The 21,073-nt window shown below is 35.6% G+C and overlaps 1 protein-coding gene across 1 annotated transcript in view; it reads right to left on the minus strand.

Annotated features, from left to right (window-relative positions):
* AHR (aryl hydrocarbon receptor) overlaps nucleotides 1-21,073 on the minus strand; it is a 67,369-nt gene that overhangs the window by 15,757 nt on the left and 30,539 nt on the right. The window contains exons 3-5 of the mRNA XM_072854182.1: nucleotides 8,111-8,226; nucleotides 5,150-5,239; nucleotides 3,218-3,341 (exon numbers count right to left, since the gene is read on the minus strand). Of these exons, the coding sequence (XP_072710283.1) occupies nucleotides 3,218-3,341; nucleotides 5,150-5,239; nucleotides 8,111-8,226 (330 nt within the window). The remainder of the gene's footprint in view (nucleotides 1-3,217; nucleotides 3,342-5,149; nucleotides 5,240-8,110; nucleotides 8,227-21,073) is intronic.

Here is a 21,073-nt window from a genome sequence, read left to right on the forward strand (position 1 = left end):
GATGCTCTCTGAAGAAGCAATGGTTATGAAGAAAGGGCGTCAAAGAAACAGCTTGCAAATCCCAACTCATTTTTAAAAAATGTCAGCTCTGACATCCTTGAGAATCCCTGCATATACGTTACTCGAGGTCTCCTCAAAATGGTTAATACACTGCATATATCAACATTCGCACTTCACAAGTATCAGCATCAAGGAAGCCACTAAAAGCCTTTTTGTTTCTAAGCAATCCCATTATTTGTGTTCCTTTTCTATTGCCACAACTTTATTCCTGCAAGACCAACTACTACTGAGAAAGGTAGCAACTAGTGAGGCCAAAAGAAAATGGGTATCAACAGTTGGCTACTGGCAGAAGAGCTGACTGGAAGAACTGCTGGCCAGGCAGGAGCGTACTGAGAGCACTGAGTAATTTAGGGTGCCTTAAAGGCCCTATGTGTGTTTGTTCTGTCGACTCTTTCACAGAGATTAATGAGACTATGGGCAAACTCTTGGAGGGGATGTAGGGCAAGACTTTAATCATCTGTAGGAGGCTCCTCGAAGGGCTCTGATTAAGTCCTCCAACTCAGATAAATCTTGTGGCTGAGGAGTGCCTACCACATGTAGCTCTAGTATCCAATAAGCAGTGCAAGGGTTTCTGCCGGCATCCTCGGCACTGGCAGGCATGCCCTTCAGCACTTCTGCCACAGGAGCAACTCAGGGTTATTCTTTTGGTAAATACAGAGCTGGAATTTGAATGCAGGTATCTTATCTGGGTTGTCAAGTGTCTGTCAACTTCCCTAGCTAAAACGGGCAGTTCCCAAGAGTGAACAAGGCTTTGGTGGAAGAAGCAACACAGTCTGAAGCTCACGAAAGGAGGGGAACAGAACTCAAAACAGGAGGCAATGGGCTTCAAGCCCAAGCCTCCTACATTTGTGAAAGGAATACTGCTGCACTTTCCCAGGCAGACAGGAGGTAGAGAGGTTTTAGTGCCAGGATCTTAGAGAAGTGACTCACTGTAAGAAGGCAAAGAGTCTTACAGAGTGTCTGCAATCCCTGGAGCAAAATTACCAGTTAACACTACAGGGGGTAGAACCCACATCCCTCATTAAGTTCTCATTGGAGCTCATCGTCACCATGGAACGATGTGCAGAACATGCTCTGCATTAAGTCCTTTTCTTTCTCTTTAAGCTCAAGACCATACATGGTTGTGTAGCAAGCAAACTAAAAGATAACCCAACCCCCAGGCTGCAAAACAGATATTTGGAACTGAAAAATCAGAATTTTGCAAACTTCTCTGGGAACATGATGGGGCTGGGAGGAGTGTCTGGGAAGCACAGTAAACAGCTGAGGAGACCAGTGGTCTATGGGCATATCAGAGTATTGAGTGAGAAGCAACCAGTCCAGGCTAACTGAAGCAGAATTAGTTCCCAGACTCAGGCTGGAATCTGTGCTTAAGCCTGAGCACAATTATAATATGTCTATAAATATCTACATAATGGGAGCTGAATGTATTAAAAAGGAAATTGATTAAATTAGCAAAAATGGGGAGGATCCTTATGATCATAGCATTATCCTTTGTTATAAATCCAAATTCAGTTTAAAAAGCCTCAACATCCAAGCATTTTACGCTACTTGAGGCCCAGAAATAATTAGTAGCTTCTAATAAGCTAGGAACACAAGGTACAAAACAAACGATTGTTTGCAATCCTGCTCAGCATTTCTGTCATTCAGTCAAACCCGATGCCAAGTCAATCGGGCATCATACTTTTCAAACACAACCTTTTGTAAATTCATATGCATTTGCTTAAGCGCTACAGAACACCATTTCACCCTGAAGCAAACAGTAAGCCACCATATGAAAACCTGGTTTCTGAGTGCCAGCAGCTGTTTGCTATACCAAATTGTAATATTAACTAGTTCTGTAGCATGTTTTCAACTGGATTGTGTAGATTGATCCATATATGATATAACAATGTTGACCACTAAATGAAAAGTTGAAATATACTGAGCTGTGAGCCAAACAAGTAAATAACATTTGCTGTTTTTTATTTCTCTGTCAAATCATGGCATTTCCATACTATAAAACATTAAATGGGAAACTGTTAGAGTTTTAAATCAAGTTGCTTTATGAATGATTTATTAAAAAATAGTATGGACTTTTTCTGGATTAAAAACATTATATATTATATAACATATAAATATAACCAAGTAACTTAGAGTAACATAGAGCTTTACCTACATATTTAAACAACTGTTGTGCAAAATGGAACATTACAGTTGTCTCAACAGATTTGTCATTATCATCAGGCAGGCATACGCTTCCCATATTACACGTAACTACCTGTACCAACACATCGCCATTCTGATATGTAAGCAACGTGTTTCTCAATATAGCAGGTCACTTAAGCACCAGTCAATAACATGTGACAAACTGATGCTCTAACAAGCATACTATTTGGTCTTAAAGGCTCATCTACTTAATCTTTTATTCCTCTTTCCCTTTTACTCCCAAGAGAAGTACTGGTCTATGTGGCAGCCTGCATACAACAGTGACAGATGTGGAAGAGTAAAACTCTTCCACGACCAGGAATGCACTATTCCATATATTAACACTGTAACTAACACAGTCTTAGTCATGGAATGGATTTACCAGCCTGAGGAGCTTAAAGAAGCTGTCGTACTCAATTGTCTGCTGGTCTTCCTAAGCTAATAAATGTGGTGTCGTGATCTCTAACCAGGAGTAGCAGATGTAAAAGAGAGATCATTATTCAGAGAAATCACTTTCTTATTCAAACAGTGATTAGAGACGAGCCACATAATTGAGGGCGAACACAGATAAATAAGAGTGCCTTGTTTCTTACATCACCAAAAGAAACTGTCCACTTCTGACTGCCCTGTTTGCAACACAGACATGCAGGATTACCTGCTTTGCTATTTACCACAGGACTACTGATCAGACATGCGAGTCATTCAGTCATTTATGCTCTAAATTAAACTCTTCCAATTTAAAGCAAAATTAGTATTTTAATTGTGCTGTACTATGAATAGCAGTCCTTATTTAAAGTGCAAAAAAAAAAGTAATTCCCACTGTTGGCTAAACATATCCATAAAATTCAAATAAGTTTAAAAGATGTTATTCCCTCCTTTGTTCATGTAAAAGAATCTAAACTTTTTTACATATGCAAATTAAAAAACCCTACCTAATCAGACAGACAAACACATAAGTTGGCTGCATTCTCACCTTGCACGCTTGGTCCAGAATCTGCAGACTGGGCAGGATTTAATGCCCAATGTAGCTGTCGTTGAAACTCAGGTCTGTCTTCTGTGTGAATCAATTCAAATACACTCTGGTGTATAATATCAGACTACGTACAAAAAGGAAAAAGGCAGGAAAGAAAGAGAATAAGAAACATATGACAATATGAACAAGTTGTCTGGTTGACAACACTGCTACGGATATAGCAAAATCCATTTTGCTCGAGGATAAAAACATACATTTGCATGCACGTGGCAAAGCTTTGTGAAACAATTTTTATCAGCACAGAGAAGAATTCAGTCAAACCCATGACTGCAAACATGAGAAATAATAATTAAAAAATATTACCTTAGAAAAAAAATAACATTATGTCAAGTATTTCTTTACCTGCTTTTATCTAAGCAAGCCTGGAACTGTTATGCTTTGGTTTTGTTTAAATAATTCAATTTTACATACTGGTAAATAAAGTACTTGCCAGCTGGTACTTGGACCTGACCCATTCTAGGTGCTACAGGAATACAAAAGAAGCCAAAGACCCTGAACCAAACAACTTCCAAAGCTAAGCCAAGTAGATTATGAACATAGATTTTGTTTGCCTGAAAGCTTTGTCACTCCTTAAGGGTGCATTAAAATCTGTAATTATTAAGCTCTCATATCACCACCAATCGTAGGGTTAGGAATGTGATCTAAACAGCACAGCTACAACAGCCAGGATCAGTGGTTGAAAGAAATTAAGGGGGAGGAAAAAACCCACCCAAAATATTCAAGAAAAGCCTCAGCCAACTTAAAGGAGTTAAATTGCCTGTTTTCTCCATGGATCAAAACCCCAACCATTATATAACCAGAAAATGTTTAAAATAAAACATAGAACTAAATAAATTAAGATGAGCTGGCAAAAGCAGAAGCCTAGCTCAAATTTTGCTTTGATGAATTTTCATAAAAGAATCAGTATTTTTCCAGAAAAAAATGCCAGAAATGCTAATTTTTGTAACTTTAAGACTTCACTTCTATATCATCCACTTGATTTATTGGCATTACTATACAAATTTTATGCCCAATTTGTTTTCCAAGCTGTTTTCTTCATTCCCCAACACCGAAAGAATCTGTAACCCCAGGAATAATAATGTTTTGTTTGGAGTATTTTCTTTTACACAAACATTCCCCAATCCCTTATCAGTTAGCTAAAATTGCAGACCAAGCAGAGTTTCTCCCTATTTTTAGACAGCCACTGAATCTATCATCATCCAGTACCCAAAGATATAAATTGATAACTATAACTAAGCTTCTATCATTTTAACATAAACTAATCCCAGGAGTTCTCTAAGGAAGGCAGCATGTGCCCACTGGGTCTTAGTCTTTACTACTTTGGTATCTGGCTTGCAAGCCCAAGGAAGTTAGCCATACATGATCTGCACCATAAATTGTAAATAATGCATGCTTGTTTTGAAATAAATAAGTAAATAAAGTAAATATGAGTGAGAGAACACTAAAATTCTAAAAATACTAAAATCACTCGGTTGATACTTAAAACCTCTAGGCATAAGGAGTTAATTTTGTATGAAATGTTTCTATTAAAATAATTACCTTCCCATTGAATTACATCTCACTCAGCATCATAAACTGGGTAACACCACAGTATAAATTTCAAACAGTTGTTCCAGTAAAGACTAATTAAGTGTGAAAATTTCCTATCTTGCCTAACTCAACTTTGGAAATTATATTCCTGTTGTGCTTGGCCTGCGGTCCCATTTCAGCTATGTAAGCTGATAGAAAAGCAGTATGATTTCAGAGTAATCCAACCCAAAGTACCTGACTGAGATTTTTATTACACAAACTATCAGACCCTAAATATGAACTCTGATGACCTCTGAAATTAAGCAAAACCTCTGCAAAAAAATAGAGGAAAAATAAACTTACTTGTTGGAACCCCAAGTAGTCTTGGATAGTGGAAGAGACGTAAAAAACCAGAGCATCAGCCGTAACAACTAATACAAAACCATTTAATGCCTGGGGAGGAAACACACCAATCTGTCAGCTTCAGAGACAAAATTCCAGATAATTATTGTGGCTGTAAGACTACCTATACATTAGCCTCCCAATAAAATGTGAAGCATGCAAAAACATATTATCTAACAGCATAAACAGCAGGATTCTTCATTGCATGTCTCCACAGTATGGCACAATGAAGAAAACCGCATCTAATTAAAAAAAAAAAAAAAAAAGTTCTTTTGGAAAATTCAGGGGAGAAGCCAAAGCCTGTTGATGACTTATTTATTCCTGATTGTAGGAAGTGAGGGACAGCAATATGAACAACTATAGGTTTATCTAATATCAACCATAGTTCACGATGCTCGTGTGGCTCAAGCCTCCGGTACACCCAGCTGCTCACAGCACGAACGGGAGCCACCTCACAAACCCATTCCCAAAACCCGTTCTATTCATAGTGCAGACAGGCCTAAGTGGGCAGGAAATCAAGCGATCAAGATCCCTATATAGTAAAAAAAAACATTTTATAGCTTACTTAAAATAGAAAACCTCTGCACAAGCGGACTGTTGCAAGTAAACAATGTTTTTGAAGAGATTTCCCCCTTCATGAAGCAGCAGACTAAGCGGCTCCTTACTGAAAGTCACGCAAAGGGCATTTATCTGAACTCCCAATCAATACCGTTCATGGCAATTGTTGTGATAGCAAACAGTACATTTGTGACTTGGCAGCTCATCTGAAAGGTGCTGATGTACTTCTATGGATTTCAGTCAAGATTTAACAAAAGGCTGTCTCGAGGGACTGGATTAAGTATATTGTGCCACTTAATCTCCTCAGCTGCATTCAAAGTCCAATTTGGCCAGCATACTCAAAACACGTTTTTTTTTAAACCTCTTTATTATGCAAAATTATTGTAACTAATAGAAAATGTAAAGTAAGGGAAGGATACCCTATATATTTCTTTAACAACAACATAATATATTTTTATTATGAAACAGCATCATTCTTCCACAAACATTAACTTTTCACAAAAGCTTCCATTACTGGTGAGAATGAAGATGTTTTAAAAATTTCTTAGAGGCTGACATTTGACTCGCACTTCACATCATAAACTTGCTTAGACCATACTAGATTATGTATCTAAAATAAGACTTTGAAGTCATTTAAATAATTTTTTAAAAAGGGGATATAGCTTAATTTTAAGGAAGGCACATCTATGTATTTGAATACATAGATGAACACATTGAATTGGTAAGACATACACACATTGAATTGGTAAGACAGTTTCTACATTGAAAATTAAAGACATCACAATTTTCGGTTTGTTATGAAACAAGAAAAACCATCTGATGAACAAATAAAACCAAATGTAATCAATATGGTATATATTCATACCACCTTTGGAAAAAGAATAGAGAGAATAAAAAGGAAACGTTCATCATCAGTTATAGTTTATGGAAACCTGTGTGACACAAGACACTTCTGAGCTTAGGCAAAAGGGAAGGTTGTTACCACTATTTACATCTTATTGATGCTCAGTATCTTCTAGAAAAGAAGAACTTTTCATCACTTCCACCACTTTCATCACTTATCATTTCTTACATTCCCTAGGAAAATTCTATCTGCATATTCATTCTTTTTTTTTAAAATATAAAATATTTATAAACCAAGGAATTCAGTTAAGAAATTCAGTTCATTTACTTACTTCCCAAGGGGGCAGAATTTACAGTAACAAATATATCATCCATTTCATTTTCATATTGGAAAGCAGTTTGCTATAGCAGTTTCATCATATAACTTTCACTTAGAAGTCAAAAAATAACAAAATATCACATCAAATACATGCCTCCAATATAAACCATATACTCTACCTTTTTAGATAATTTCTGTTTAAAAGAAAGCTGTTCACCTGCAGTAACTCTGTAACAGTGCTTTGTCATACTTCATTAAGGTTAGAAAATTATGTACGTGTCCTAGTTTTTTAGTCAGTTAGGAAACAAATTTCTGATAACATTAGCTTACAGTAATTGTTTTGTGGGATTCTTAGAACCTGTTTTCATTTCTACCCTTTGAACAGTTAAATTAATTTTGTTCTAAGCAAACCATTGTCTCTGGCTGACCTAATGATTTGCCACTTCTGATACATCAGTGGGAAACCTGTGTATAAAATAGATTAACAACATATTTCAAATGGAGCTTCAGGTCACAGTAAAATCTATTTTGTGAAACTAATTAGAACATTGGAATATTTATATTAGTCATTTCTTGAGTTTAATTTGAACCTAGTATTATATTGTTATATTTCATATGCTTTGACACTCTAGGACATTAAAACAGACTATATAATTTTAAAAACCCCTATTTTTCATTAATACTTTCCAGTAGTTTACATTGCTAAAAGTTATTGAAAGTATTTTAAAATTTGTCCTGAGCCTATACCATGAACTCTGGGTTCTTTCACACCACTGAGAAAGCAAGATATTCCAGCAAGCCCAAGGTCTTTTAAAGATAAATTGTTTTTTTTAGACAATTAGTCACCAAATTTACAGTAGATGACAAACTTATCTGACCTTTATGAAGATTGTTTCTTTATATTAACATCTTTATTTACAATAGATACAAAGAGATGGGAAAAAACAACTCTAAGAAATGACTCAGAAAGAGTTAAGAGGACCCTGTGGTCTAACATCCGCTCTTCAAAGTCATTACTACCACCAGAGAAAAGTGCAAGACCTGTATAATATTAACCTAAAGAAAATGAGGAAAGAATTTGACAAGAAAACTTCCTTTTTCAATCTCATCAGTGAATAACTGTTACGTTAAATACATTAACAACAACAACAAAAAGGATTATATTGTAAATCATTGTATAATACACCCACTGCAAAACATACCTGCAGTAAGAGTTCTCCTTCCAGGATCTGCATCCCTTCTCCACATTTTGCTGTTCTACAGTTCTCCTGAATGCCATTTCTTTCTGGTCTTGTAGAGTTAGAAGATTTTAATGCAACTAGAAAAACAAAAGAAACATTTGAGTGATCTTTGAAAGGCTCACTAGAAATTTATGTGATGATGTGCTATTTTGTGTAAGAAAAAATTATATTTTAAAAATGCTTATAAAGTCAATCTAACGAAGGATTTCTGTTTCAATGCCAGACTTTTTCCTTAACTTCAGAGATAACCCCCAAATTTGTCATCCATCTCCTTTATAAACTATAACACTTTCACAACAGAATCAGTATTCTTGAAATCAATCCAAATGTCATTATTTCATTCTTTTTCTTCTCCTTCTCTTTACTATAAGGCTTACTTTTAGTTTGTCACTCTTGTTAATAAAGGACATTTTTGTTTTCATACAACAACCTCCTATAACCTGATAACAATTCTGCTTTAAGGTATGCCAACACTTACACTTATTCTTATCCCATCTAATCTCAGACATCAGACTACGGTACCTCAGATATAAGCCTGCTCTAGACCTAAAGCTCCCTTCAGAGAAAGGAAGGAAAGACACAGAAACCCTAAATGCACATTACACATTAAAGAAAACAAAGAAAGCTATTTCAAACAAAAAGGCTTTTTTTTCCTGCCATAGTTAAATGTTAACCATTTAAACAACTAAGCAAACTTTCCAATTTCAGATAAAATACTATAACCATGAATCATCATTATTCAGGTCACAAATATATCCAATTGAAAGAAAAAACTTACTCAATGAATAAGGGATGAAGAATCAGACCAAATTGCTACAAAGTACCTGAAAGACATACTACCTCCCATCTCTGCACTGTGTCTTGTAATAAACAGGATGCTGTCAAGTAAAACTAGATACTCAAAGATTGTCCATAACTCAGAATTTATCTAGTTTCCACATAGTTCTAAAAAGAAAAAATGTCTCCAAATCTGAAATTAGTCTGAGTGGGCCTGTAGTGTCTAAAAAGCTTAAAATTACTTGAGTAATTGTACCTTAAACCTTTACCATAAAGCTAAACACCAAACCCCCAAAATTTCTAAACTGGAAAGCAAGGGAAATTTATAAAAGCAACTGCACTTCTGTAAAATACCAACAGTTTATCTCATAACAATGAGATATTCACCCTAAACTCCAAATGATTTTTCAACCTGATGAAAACCTTAATTTTTCAGCTGCTCAGAACTTCAGTCAAGCATCCTAAAGAAATCCCGTTCACTCACTTTTCAACTAGGTTAAATGATATTTTACACTAAGTATATTAACTGAAAGATAAATTATGCCTTTCAGGTTTTTTTTAAGCTATCACTGCAGCTAACAACTTTCAAGCCAGACAGTTTTCATTAAAATATCCCTCAAAGGCACCGCAGAGGAAAAACATGCTCTAAAAAGACATCAACTGATTAATAAGTCAGGAATTTATCTGAGGGTTTGCTTTGAAATTAAAACCTTAATACTCTTCTTCCTACCAGATAATCAAAAAGTCCTGTAATAGGCCACACAGAGTTGCAATTGCAAATTCATTTTAAATTCAAGTGGAAGATGTAGCAATATTTTTTTTCCTAAGCATTATTTTAAAAGGATATCTAGAACATTTACTAAAAACCCCTGAAGTCCACTGGGACTAGAATAAAACTTATTATCCTTTTAATTTATATTGTATGATTATTGAGAAAGCCCATATTCAGCTTTGGAAGTTGCAAGTAAAGATACCTAATAATGTTTGCCATTCTGAAAAACACCATATACAATTACATACAGGTGGTTTTTTTCTTTTATAATGTGCAAATAATAAATGAGATGGGGGACTTACAGGTGGTTGACTAGTGAATGATGTTCTGCTCTACATCTATCAAGTAACAGAGCTCTAGAGCTCAAACACAGCCTACACACTGGTATTGCTATATTCCTCCTAACTTTCAAAGCGTGCATATAGGTACACGTGAAGTTACATATTTTGCTGAATTGGAACCTACACCTTTTGCAGAAATCAGAACGTGGATGAAATCAAGCTGTTGTAAACTGAGACAGGTGGAAAATTGCTGACAATCTGGGGTAAAAAAACCCAGAAGATACAGTGGAAATTGCAGCTGTATACATCACTGGGTGTGTACACCTCCTGAAAAAACCCAAGTTTACCTTGTTCTGACTGATAACTCACAGGCCTACTAGTGCCTGCTACAAGCCACTCAGTCACTGGAGTTTCTCCCTCAACAGCCATAGGTAGGGTGAAGAGATTGCACTACAGGGACTTCATGTTCTGAGACTTCAGAGATACATCACTAAGTGACAGCTCTAAAACACCCACATGCTGTTAAATACTAAGTTGAAAAAAGGTTAACTGTTCCATCTACTGAAAGGAAAATTTTTATCATCTCTCTTCTCAATTAATAAAGAGGCATCAAAACTGAAGTGCAGATGTTGCTTATGTAGGTGTGGTCTTCCCTTGATTTCGTAAAAACTAAATTGCATTTGTTAAATAAAACTCAAATTTTCTTCAGCTGGTACTAGAAAAGGCCAATTTCACAAAAATCAAAAGTCAGATTGGCTAGAAGCACAATAAAAATTGCAACAACAGAATTGGTTTGTAGTTAGGTGGAAGTTAGACAAATATAAATAATAATGTAGAAAAAAACCAGGAAAGATGACCAAATATTTCTATTTAATACTTCTGAGAATAACAAGTGAGATATTCACATTTCACGATGAAAGTCCTTGTAGTCCAACAGAGCTAAACAGAAGTGACTGAATATGGATATTTTAGATCAACAAGACTTGATAAATTTTAGTCAAGATTTTAAAAACAGCTTGTTGAATTTCCTACTGGGGAGAAAAGACAATGGAATGCATGATACAGAACTTTGAATAAGAAATACTTAAAAGGTAGTATTAGAAAAAAATCAGTATTCAAATTAAATATAAACTTTTATTAAAGAAATTATAAATGTAACATGTAAAGTTTACAATGTTAATATAATTCAGGTATGGTAATTACCAGCCCTGTGTGATTAAACTTCTTTATCAATACTCTTCAAGCAAACATTTTAAAAAATTGCTAGTAAGATTTTTAGATTGACACAAATGAGAGTAACAAATGAGTTACTCAATTGAGTTACACTCAATGAGAGTAACAGAGATAACACAGGTCCCTGACACTGAGCAGCCCTGGCGACCCGGGTGCAAACTTGCAACGTGTGATTCAATGCAGTCAAACTGAAGGCTACCAGATCCCAACAACAACTGGCCCTACAGTATGGGAGGGCCATTTTGCGAAGCAGTAATTCTGAAAAGACTTGTCACAGCGCACAATGCTGTGGCCTCAGAAATACCAGCTAGAGATATTGTAACAGATGATGATAAGGAAAACTAAAGCTAAAAAGGGTAACTCACCCAAAGGTAGTATTACAGTCAACATCACCTAATTTAAAATCAGCCATGTATTCTGCTACTTCTCAATAGTCTATGTCACCCATGTAGTCAGACGAAATAATCCCAATAGTTCATTGCTGTATAATCTTTGAATCTCTGAATTAAACACAACACGTCAGGCTATCTCCTCTTAATTTTCAGTCACAGGAAATTAAAACATGAATACTACCATAGAGCAAATAGAAAAAAAATCTCTATACATACTCTAAAAGACATGAAAGACACAAATTACTTCTCAGAATTTCCCATTAATAACATTACAGGAAAAAAAAAAATAAAGCACAGTTGTTTATATTTGTAAAAAAAAAAATTCTGCCACACAATTTTAGCAAGAGGGCTAGATTGTAAGCACATGCTTTCCAAGTAGGTTAACGATTGTAACTTAATCCTATGTCCAGCAACAAGCATCATTTCCATTGCCCGGACTTTCCTGATTTGAAGTTAAAAGCTAAATCCCAAAGACAACAAAACTAGATAGTGACCTTTAATAGATTTTCTAGGCACAGAACAACATCTGCTACATTTGTTTTACAATTGTGAAATGCTTTAGCACCCAAACCAGCAAATGTAAAAGATAGTCAGTTTTGCATTATATCTACAAAGACAAATTAAATAACAATGGTAACATTGGTGTTTACCAGCTCCTTATCTCTGGTTCTAACTGTTACATTCAGGTGATGAGAGATTTGTACAGATATGTAGTGTACTTTATTAGATTGACAATATATCTGGGGAAAAAAAAAATCTGACATACAACTACTTCTTCAGGTCTGGAACAGAATTCAAGCAACTGAGTTCTAACTACTGCCAAAAGCTATCTTTCATTTTAAACCCATGTAAGTATTCATTGAAAAATTACTTTCAATACCTAAGGAGAACAGGTATTAAGCAAGTCTGCCTTCTTACCAGGGAATAACATTCAGTATGAGAAAGTGCTTTGGGATATATCCTAAACTGCATGAGTTGCAAGCAGCATGCTGAATCAACTGATAGTACACGATAGATGAATTTCATGAATTATTTGTTGAGATACTCAGAAATTATTCTCTTTGTTCTGATGCAGAAAATCAGTATGCTTTGTAGCTGCTGGAGTGTAGGAATAACAACACATCTAGGTCCTAACTGGCCTTTTAAAATGGATTCCCCTCAATATTAGACCTATGGCTTTCACCTTTTATGGGAGAAAATTCTCAGATTCTTCCTCTCTTCAAACCAGGTCTCTGAACTAAGACACCCTTCACATCAGCTGTGGTTACTCAGTGGATCCAGCTGGAAACGAAACCTACAAGTCCTTCCCTCACTAGCTGTGAGCAGCGACCAACAAATTAACAGATTTCATGTAATGCAATAATCTTAACTCCTAACAACAGAAGCATAGCAAAGAATATGAGGAAAATTATTTAAGAAAAATAGTCCATCCACGATCTCATTTAATCTCCGTGCTGCCCTCCAAGAGACGCCCTAGACCAGGGTGAAAAAGGCCTCTCACCTTCAAACACGCAATCTCTGGGGTTTCTGTTTGGTAGATGTGCTCCCCCCAGCTGCAACCCACAACAACGGGTGTCCTCTTCCATCCGGGCTGTCACTCCTGTTCTCAGCCAGAACCTTTGCCATCATTCCCTCACTTGAGAGCCAGCTGCTTTGAAGTCCCATCTCCGCTATTTCATCCAGTTCAGCTTGCAAAATCAATAACCATGCAGCCACCTGTAGCTACCAGAGCACCTTCAGCAGGAATCCTGTAAACGGTGATTCCTTACTCTGTTTACCAGAAGTTACAACACCAGCGAATCACAAAATTGTCACAGAGCAAGTGCAAATACACTCTACTGACATACTCGAGCGGGCACTACCAGTACTAATTGTTGCAAAGTTAATAAAGTAACCGGAGGTGCAGAGAATTCAGCATAAGGTATATGTCAGCAACTATCTAGCCAACTTTCTGATGGGCATTCATATCGAAGCCTGATGTAACACATAAATACTTGCCTACTTCACTATTACTTCAAGAAATTAATATTGGTAGTTAAACTTCTTAAAGTAATACAGAGAGGCATTCAAAAACTGTTCCAGTTCCCCTTTCCATGAAAGAAGTGACGCACCTACAATATTTGGACAAATATTCAAAAGGAGTATCAGTAAAAATGAAATCTAATAAAAATGCCTTTAGCCTGCACGTGACTACTGTCTTACGGAACATTCAGTTGTCTGGCCATAGAACAAGAGATGAGCATCCCTAGTAGTGTACATCAGGACATTGGCAATACTCAACTCAGCCAAACCAAGTTTTATTATACTGTTTTCCTCAAATCTAGAAATGACTTAATTTGAAAAAAGTGCATTTGTGCAAAGCATCAGAAAGAACAAAATAAACATGAAAAAATAAATAAAGGTATTTTTTTCTGTCTTGAGTGAATAAATAAGTTTTTCTAACATAAATGAAGAAAATATACCACATTTGCTGATGCTCAGCTGTGGAGGCTGGAAAGATTATTCTCAACTGAAACGTGAGCATTCCCACCCCAAATGCCTCTTATTATTATTAAAGGAGTGAAGAAATGTATGATTAAACAGACTTTCCATCTCAAAATTCGCCTAAACGAGCCATGTGTTATAAGAGTGCTGAATACAAACCAATTCAGCAATTGCTGGCTGAAAAGCTTCATGGAAACCAGACCAAGATACTCTGCAGTTAGGACCTTTTCTCTTTCCTACCTTTTCTTCCCCAAAGAAAAAGCATAGCAAAAAAGCTTTTGAGAAGCCGGGGTAGCTCACCACAGGGAGGTGTAGAGAAAGGAGTATCAAGATGCCGAATTTTAACCGGGCCTTTTAAAATCATACTGAGATGCAACAAATCACTTACATCAGGCTGGAGATAATTTTTACTTTTAGGTGAATGATCTGTTCAAGCCTAAAACTGTATTGAAGTAACACTTGCCTAATATCACAAGTATATCGTTAGCACATCAGTCATACAGTCCCGGAATTTAATCTTAAAGAGCTTCCCAGAACTGCTTTATATCAAATTTTGGCACAGTTCCCACAATTCAGCCAAACAGGTCAAAGTTTGCAGTCAGAGCCAATTTAGACTGTTTCATAACCCTTTCAGTAGAATTATAAATTCAACTAGTCTGTTGTAGATTACTTTAAAAAACAACAGTTCTCATGAGGGGGGTGGTCTTACTCGCTTCAGCAACAAATGCTAACCTCAAACATGAAGTTCACCAGCCAAAACAAGACAAGGAGGGCACTACTGAGAAAACCAAGTTTAATATTAAACTCTTGCCTAAATCATTAACATACGCTAAACTGTTTTTACTGGCAAAAGATCCATTTTAAGTGAGAGAAAATATTATATATATCGATGTATCTATATGCAACCTTAGCTATCTCCGTTACTTAAGATTATATGAAACATTTTGCACCTGCTATCTCTGAGACTGTAAAGGCAAAAGTGTTTACGAAAGTTATTAAGTAACGCAATGAAAAAAATGCAATTAATGATTTTTTTTTTAGAAAGCTAAAACATGCATTGATTGCATATTTTGTAAATAGCTACACTTCTACTAGATAGCATAAACCGTACATTTCATTAATAAAACTTGATAAGGATTGCTCCATACTTAGAGATACAAGAGAAAATAAATAAAATTCAGAATTATCATAACTGTATCTCTAAAGTTTTAGTTATGTTATAAAAAGAGGTAAGATAGACTTCTGTGTAGGCTGCATGTACAAGTAAAACATTACGTATGGGGAAAAAAGAGTTTTCACCGTATTCTGCATACTTAAGTTTTCCATTTCCTATCCCTTAATTTATGAATTCTGAATAATTTTCAAGATAGCTTTATATTGTTTATTTATATCCTACTAAGAGCTGAGCAAGTATTTACACCAAAGTACTAAAAAAAAAAAAAAAAGCAATGTATGGTAGACAATTTATCTTTGTTCACAGAATTCTGATAAGTCAATTAAATTTACAATTATTCCACCAATTTAGCAAAATTTTGTCATTTATTTGGTCAGCTGGCTCTTGCTCTCGTGCACTCACAGTTTCCACATGATCAGATTTTTGACACATCCTTCTTTTTAATACTGACAAGTTTTTAATATTGAAGAGTTCCATATTTTCATTTTCTAATTCTAGTATCTTGGCCACCAATTATTGTGCCACCTATTAACAATTAAATCTGAGAGTTGTGATATGCATCAGCATTTTTATTTCTTACATGTCTGAAGAGGAAACAATTTAAGGGCAGTCTTCCTTGTAAGTTGTATTACAATTTACAATACAGTTTGTAAATTACAGTAAAGTGTGGATAGATGTATAACAACATGTATTTTCCACTAGTATCAAAACACCAAAATGTAAATACATTAATAAAAATGTAAAAAATACATCACTATTCTGACACAATCCAGAGCAATATACGCAGAAAACAATTTAAAAAAACTAGTCATGGAAGCTGAATAACCGGATTTTGTAAACTTAAGCAAAATGAGGGTGAAACTGTACATTTGGGAATGACTAGTAACAAAGGATACCTTCTTCCTCTTAAGCATGTGAATGACTGAATGTGCCAAATCATGACAATACTGGAATTGCTTTCAAAGACTATATTTTACTTTTAAAGCAGAAAAATACCAATAAGACATATGCAGGAGCTGCCTATATTTTGATAATTCCATAACAAAAGCCAAACATGGGTTAAAAAATTAGTAACAAACCACCTTCATCCTCAGAGGACGTGGTGCTTTGATTCATGAGCATATTTTCAGCTAATGTTGAGAAATATAAGCATGTCTACATATTTAGGAAAAGCAATTGAAAGAACCTATGAGCCAAGGGAGACAGTTATTTCTTGATTTGGCCTCAAAGGAATTATTCATAGATCAAGAAAGAGAAAACGCCATGAAGCAGCTATCACAAGAGGATAAACCATACCACCATGAATACTTTCAAAGAAATATTAGTAGGTTATGGCTGGTGAAGGAAATAAAAAGAGACTGAAGGGGAATAACACTTTTACCAGAACAAGTTTTAACAAGAGAGATAGAAAAAAAGAAGCCTGAAAAAATTATTTCCACTAATTAAAAAAGGAGACGAGAACAAGGGTAAAAAGTAAGTGGTCACATTCTGGGAATTTCCTGGGCTTTTGAGAGTCAATAATTTAACTGGTGTACACATACAGATTGCCTACTGATGTGTACAAATCTCTAGAAATCAAGAATTTCCAGGCGTGCGTCTTGCTTGCAATGCAGATTTTATTCCAGTGACTCAAACCGGAGTCTCACGGTTCCACGGACCTGCACTGAACACGATGCAAGTTCTGCGTGTGTGCACTCATCAATTTTCAGTCATCCAGTACTTTCTAGTTTAACCTGAATTCAAACCAAATAAAATGCAACTCATCAGCTATACAATCAGACATGGCAGAGAGAGCAGAAGTCTACCCAGCTGTGAGGATGTTCAAGTATACAAGAAATTTTCTTTAAGGGAGGAAGGAACGTAGGATTTTCCCCAAAATGCTTAGGCTAGAGAGAAAATAGAAAAATGAAATTTTCATCTTTAAAAGTGGATGATTCTGAGGGTTAAAAGTGCCTTAATACAAAAGATTTCAATAAAAACTATTAGGAACCTTTAGAGGTTGCCACCAAAGCAACTACTACAATAAAGCCATATTTGTTTGCTAGACTAAAGAGAACTATTTATACTTTTGGTACAATCAAGATAAAGAACTTCCAATATTAAGGTTCTATTAAGAATTGTCCTTGAACATTTCACAGACCATGGATGAAAACAGACTTACAAACCAAAAATAAACCAAGTAAATATTTTGTCAGCATTGGACTGAAATTACTCAAGGTACAGCTCCAGAACTCCCCAAGGGCCCGCTGTACTTACACTTCAGACGTGTCTTCATACGTATTTTACACTCAACAACAGAAAAGCGCAGAAGTGGTACATATTACTTGAACTGCTGCAGGAATCTAAAATATTCTCTTTGTTGCAATCAACATATAACAAATATACATGAGGAGTAAAACCAGTACACAACATTTTTCTCAATGCCAAGTACCATGGTTTTTGAATGTGTGATATTTCAGATTCACCCAACAAGACCCAGCTAATTTTAAAAAGACCTTGTGTTTCCCCCACTATACAAAAAAAGGTCCAAAGTGCAAAATATTATTTTCCATTTATCTGTGATCAAATACTATGCTTAAATAATTTAGCACAAAAGCTATTTTTGGCATAAGGAAGTCTGTTGCTTGCCCTTTCAAAATTGACATGTCTGTGAGCTCAGACCAGTGCTACTTGGTTTCCAGGTCTATGGCAAGGATACGTTTCCAATGTTCAGAGTTATAAATCTTAAGACGGACAAAAACTTGGCAGGAGTATCACCTTTTTTTCTATCTAAACTTCAATCAAATTTCACTGGCCAAGACTCAAAGGGAGACGTGAATTTCCCAGAAATTACATTTCTGGATCACAAGATTATTTATGCGACAGTAAGTTTACTGTTCTACTGCAAAAAAATATTTTAAAAAAATCTAATATTGCTGCTTGGTAAAATTTACCAACAAAAACAGAAAAAAAACTTTCAAAAGGTTTCAAAACCCTTCTGTACACCTTTTGTTGATAAACCACTTTATCCTGGAATACTGTAACATAATATTTTAATTTCCCTCTCTTCAGTCTGGTTTTGATATGTTATACTTTAACACAGTATGTATTTGAATATGCATCTTCTACAGAAGATGATTTTTATTTAAATTTATTGGTTTTGTCATTTAAATAATTTTATTAAATGGTATATCTGTAAAAAATTTCATACAAATGCACATCAGCAACTTTTAAGAGTGTCTTAAAGTTACACAAAGGTGAACCAACAACTCCTTAATTTACCTGCCGTTTTACTGCATATAAAGTTATGCGTTTACTGAACCGCAATTTCAATCATAAAACTCATTTATAATAAAACTAGGAGATATATTTTAATAGTTTGTTGTACGAACAATCCATTGTTCTGCTAAGTGCGTAACTACATGGGTAAATACTAAACAGGAGGAAGAAGAAAACCATAAACCCCTTCTTTCTCTTTCCAGCACCTGAGATATGGGAAAGCCTCTACTAAAAAGCTCCCGCTCTCCCTGGTATTCTTTTTATACCAGCAGAAAGCCTCTTACCAGAAATGAACCTTAACCCCTCTCTCCTTCGGAAAGCTGAATAGGTAACGGCAGGTAACCAGGACAGGAATTAGATCTTACCTAATGAGTTTATTTGTGATGGGCTAAATGTATAGCAACTTCCTAAGCCAGAATTTGGACAAGACACTGGGTTTCCACTGTTACTTTGGAGAAACATCACAACCTTCATAGTTAAATATCCTAAAAAAATGACGGTTTAACTGCAACAGTCTCCAAAACCAACAGCTGTTATCCAAAATAGTAAGTTAACCAAAATATCCCTAAAAGTTGAGAGGAATGGATGGTTTTGTGGTTCTGACACCCTCTTCCTGTGCTATGTGGTGGAAATCATACAGGCACCATACGCTTCATTTCCTTAGCTATGAAACCGGAATAGGAGCACTTCTAACTCCAACAGCACTGCAAGGATAAATGCAGTAAAGATTTAGAAGTTCAGATTCTCTAATTGAGAGAGATTTTAGTGCCTCATATGAAAAACATATTAGATAATATATAGTTTAAAGCTTACAATTGCACAATATTTCAATATCATCTTTCCTGACAACTTTAGTTTGTTATACTGAACTGTAAAGTTTATGACTTAAAGACCTATGAATCGTTATAGTCTAAATATAACAAACAAGGTAAATATTTTGATGACTTTCTAGAGAGCAGAAAAAGGGGAAAAAAGGTTGGACTGGATTTCATCCCAGGCACTTTTACTGAAGACTGTGCTTAGGAGGTCACACAGGACAGAGCCCTGTATTTTTGATCAAGCATCAGCAAGCAGAATTAGCAGCTGCAAGCATTATATAACTTATGTTGCTAAGGGTTAGACTGTGATGGAAAGGAAAACTATATTTGATTCATTACAACCCTAAGGAGGAGGGAAGGAGAAAGGCAAGGAAGGCTCCGAAAAGGGGAACTGGAGCAAACAGGCTAAACTCTGGAAAAAGAGGGCTTGAGGGAAACAGGAACCTCTGCCTCCTGTCATCTGCTCTCCCCCACAGGGATGCATTTCACAGAGGGCCTGTTTTAGTCCATCCACAAGTGAACCTGTGAATACCTCCATTTTCAGACAGAAGTGGTCTGATAAAACCACAGACTAACCATGGGTGTAAGTTTGGCAAAGCTTTTTCCATTAATTCTAACATTAGGGGATTTTATACTAAATATTAAAATAGACCTTAGATACATTACACTGAGTATTAACACACACTTGCTACTGGACAACTTATTTACTAGTCTTTCAGAAAAGTAACTACTCAACTGAGTGGGAAGTGTATGAAGACAGCCACAGTAAAGCTAAAGCAAAAGGCTAGTTTGATTAGTGTATTACCAGGCACATCTACCAGTTCTCATAGATAGAACCTTTTTTTTTGCCTTCAAAATATTTTAACATACTTTATGTTTTTAAGATTCAAAATTTAATCTAGAGTTTTACTTATAATTTAAATACTCAGTCCAGTTAAGGCTCTATTCCCAATAATTCTCAACACAGAAATGATACATCCCTTTCATAGCACAAGCTTTTCAGTAAACCAAAAAATACATAAAATTGTCTCAATGTTTTCAATACTTCCATTCTACTATTAATAAACTGCCTCAGAAATAAGATAGATACTCAAACAGTATTCATTAAGCATCACCACTTAATTGACCCACTGATACACATAAAGAAAGCTCCTGCCCTGAGAAGACTGCCCTGGAGGGCAACCACACGAAAACAAAAGATGAGTGATAGTATCTCAGACTTCTAATACAAGATTTCAGTTTCCTGTTGTAGTTTCACTCTTTAGAAGAACTACATGACTTGTGTGGACTTGCAGAGTTTTTTTGGTTGAGGAGGGAAGGGGTTGAGGGGTTTTGAGGGTTTGGGGGTTTTTTTGTTTGTTTTCTGTTTGTATTGTGGTGGGGTTTTGTTTGCTTGTTTTCAAACTATTTAGACATACAACTTACTGTGAGAATCTGACAGCACAAGGGACCTTTCTAGAGTCGGAGCTGATAAGGTACCTATGATGTGTTGTTGCAGTATCTTGTATCTCTGGAGTTGACAATTCTACACCACAATTTAAAAGGGATTTCCATCTGTTTCCACATAACTTTGTTCCACAGTTTTACAGAAAATATGAGACTTTGCTAGATGCACAGAAAGAACGTTCCATTTCACTGACACTTAGTTTCACACACATTCCTTTCTTGTTTGGGAATTCCATATATTCTTATTTCTAAAGAAACCTTGACATTTGAAAGGCTGTATGCAAGTAAT

Source organism: Ciconia boyciana, chromosome 2 (genome assembly GCF_034638445.1).
Source record: "Ciconia boyciana chromosome 2, ASM3463844v1, whole genome shotgun sequence".
In the NCBI taxonomy this organism is placed as follows: domain Eukaryota; kingdom Metazoa; phylum Chordata; class Aves; order Ciconiiformes; family Ciconiidae; genus Ciconia; species Ciconia boyciana.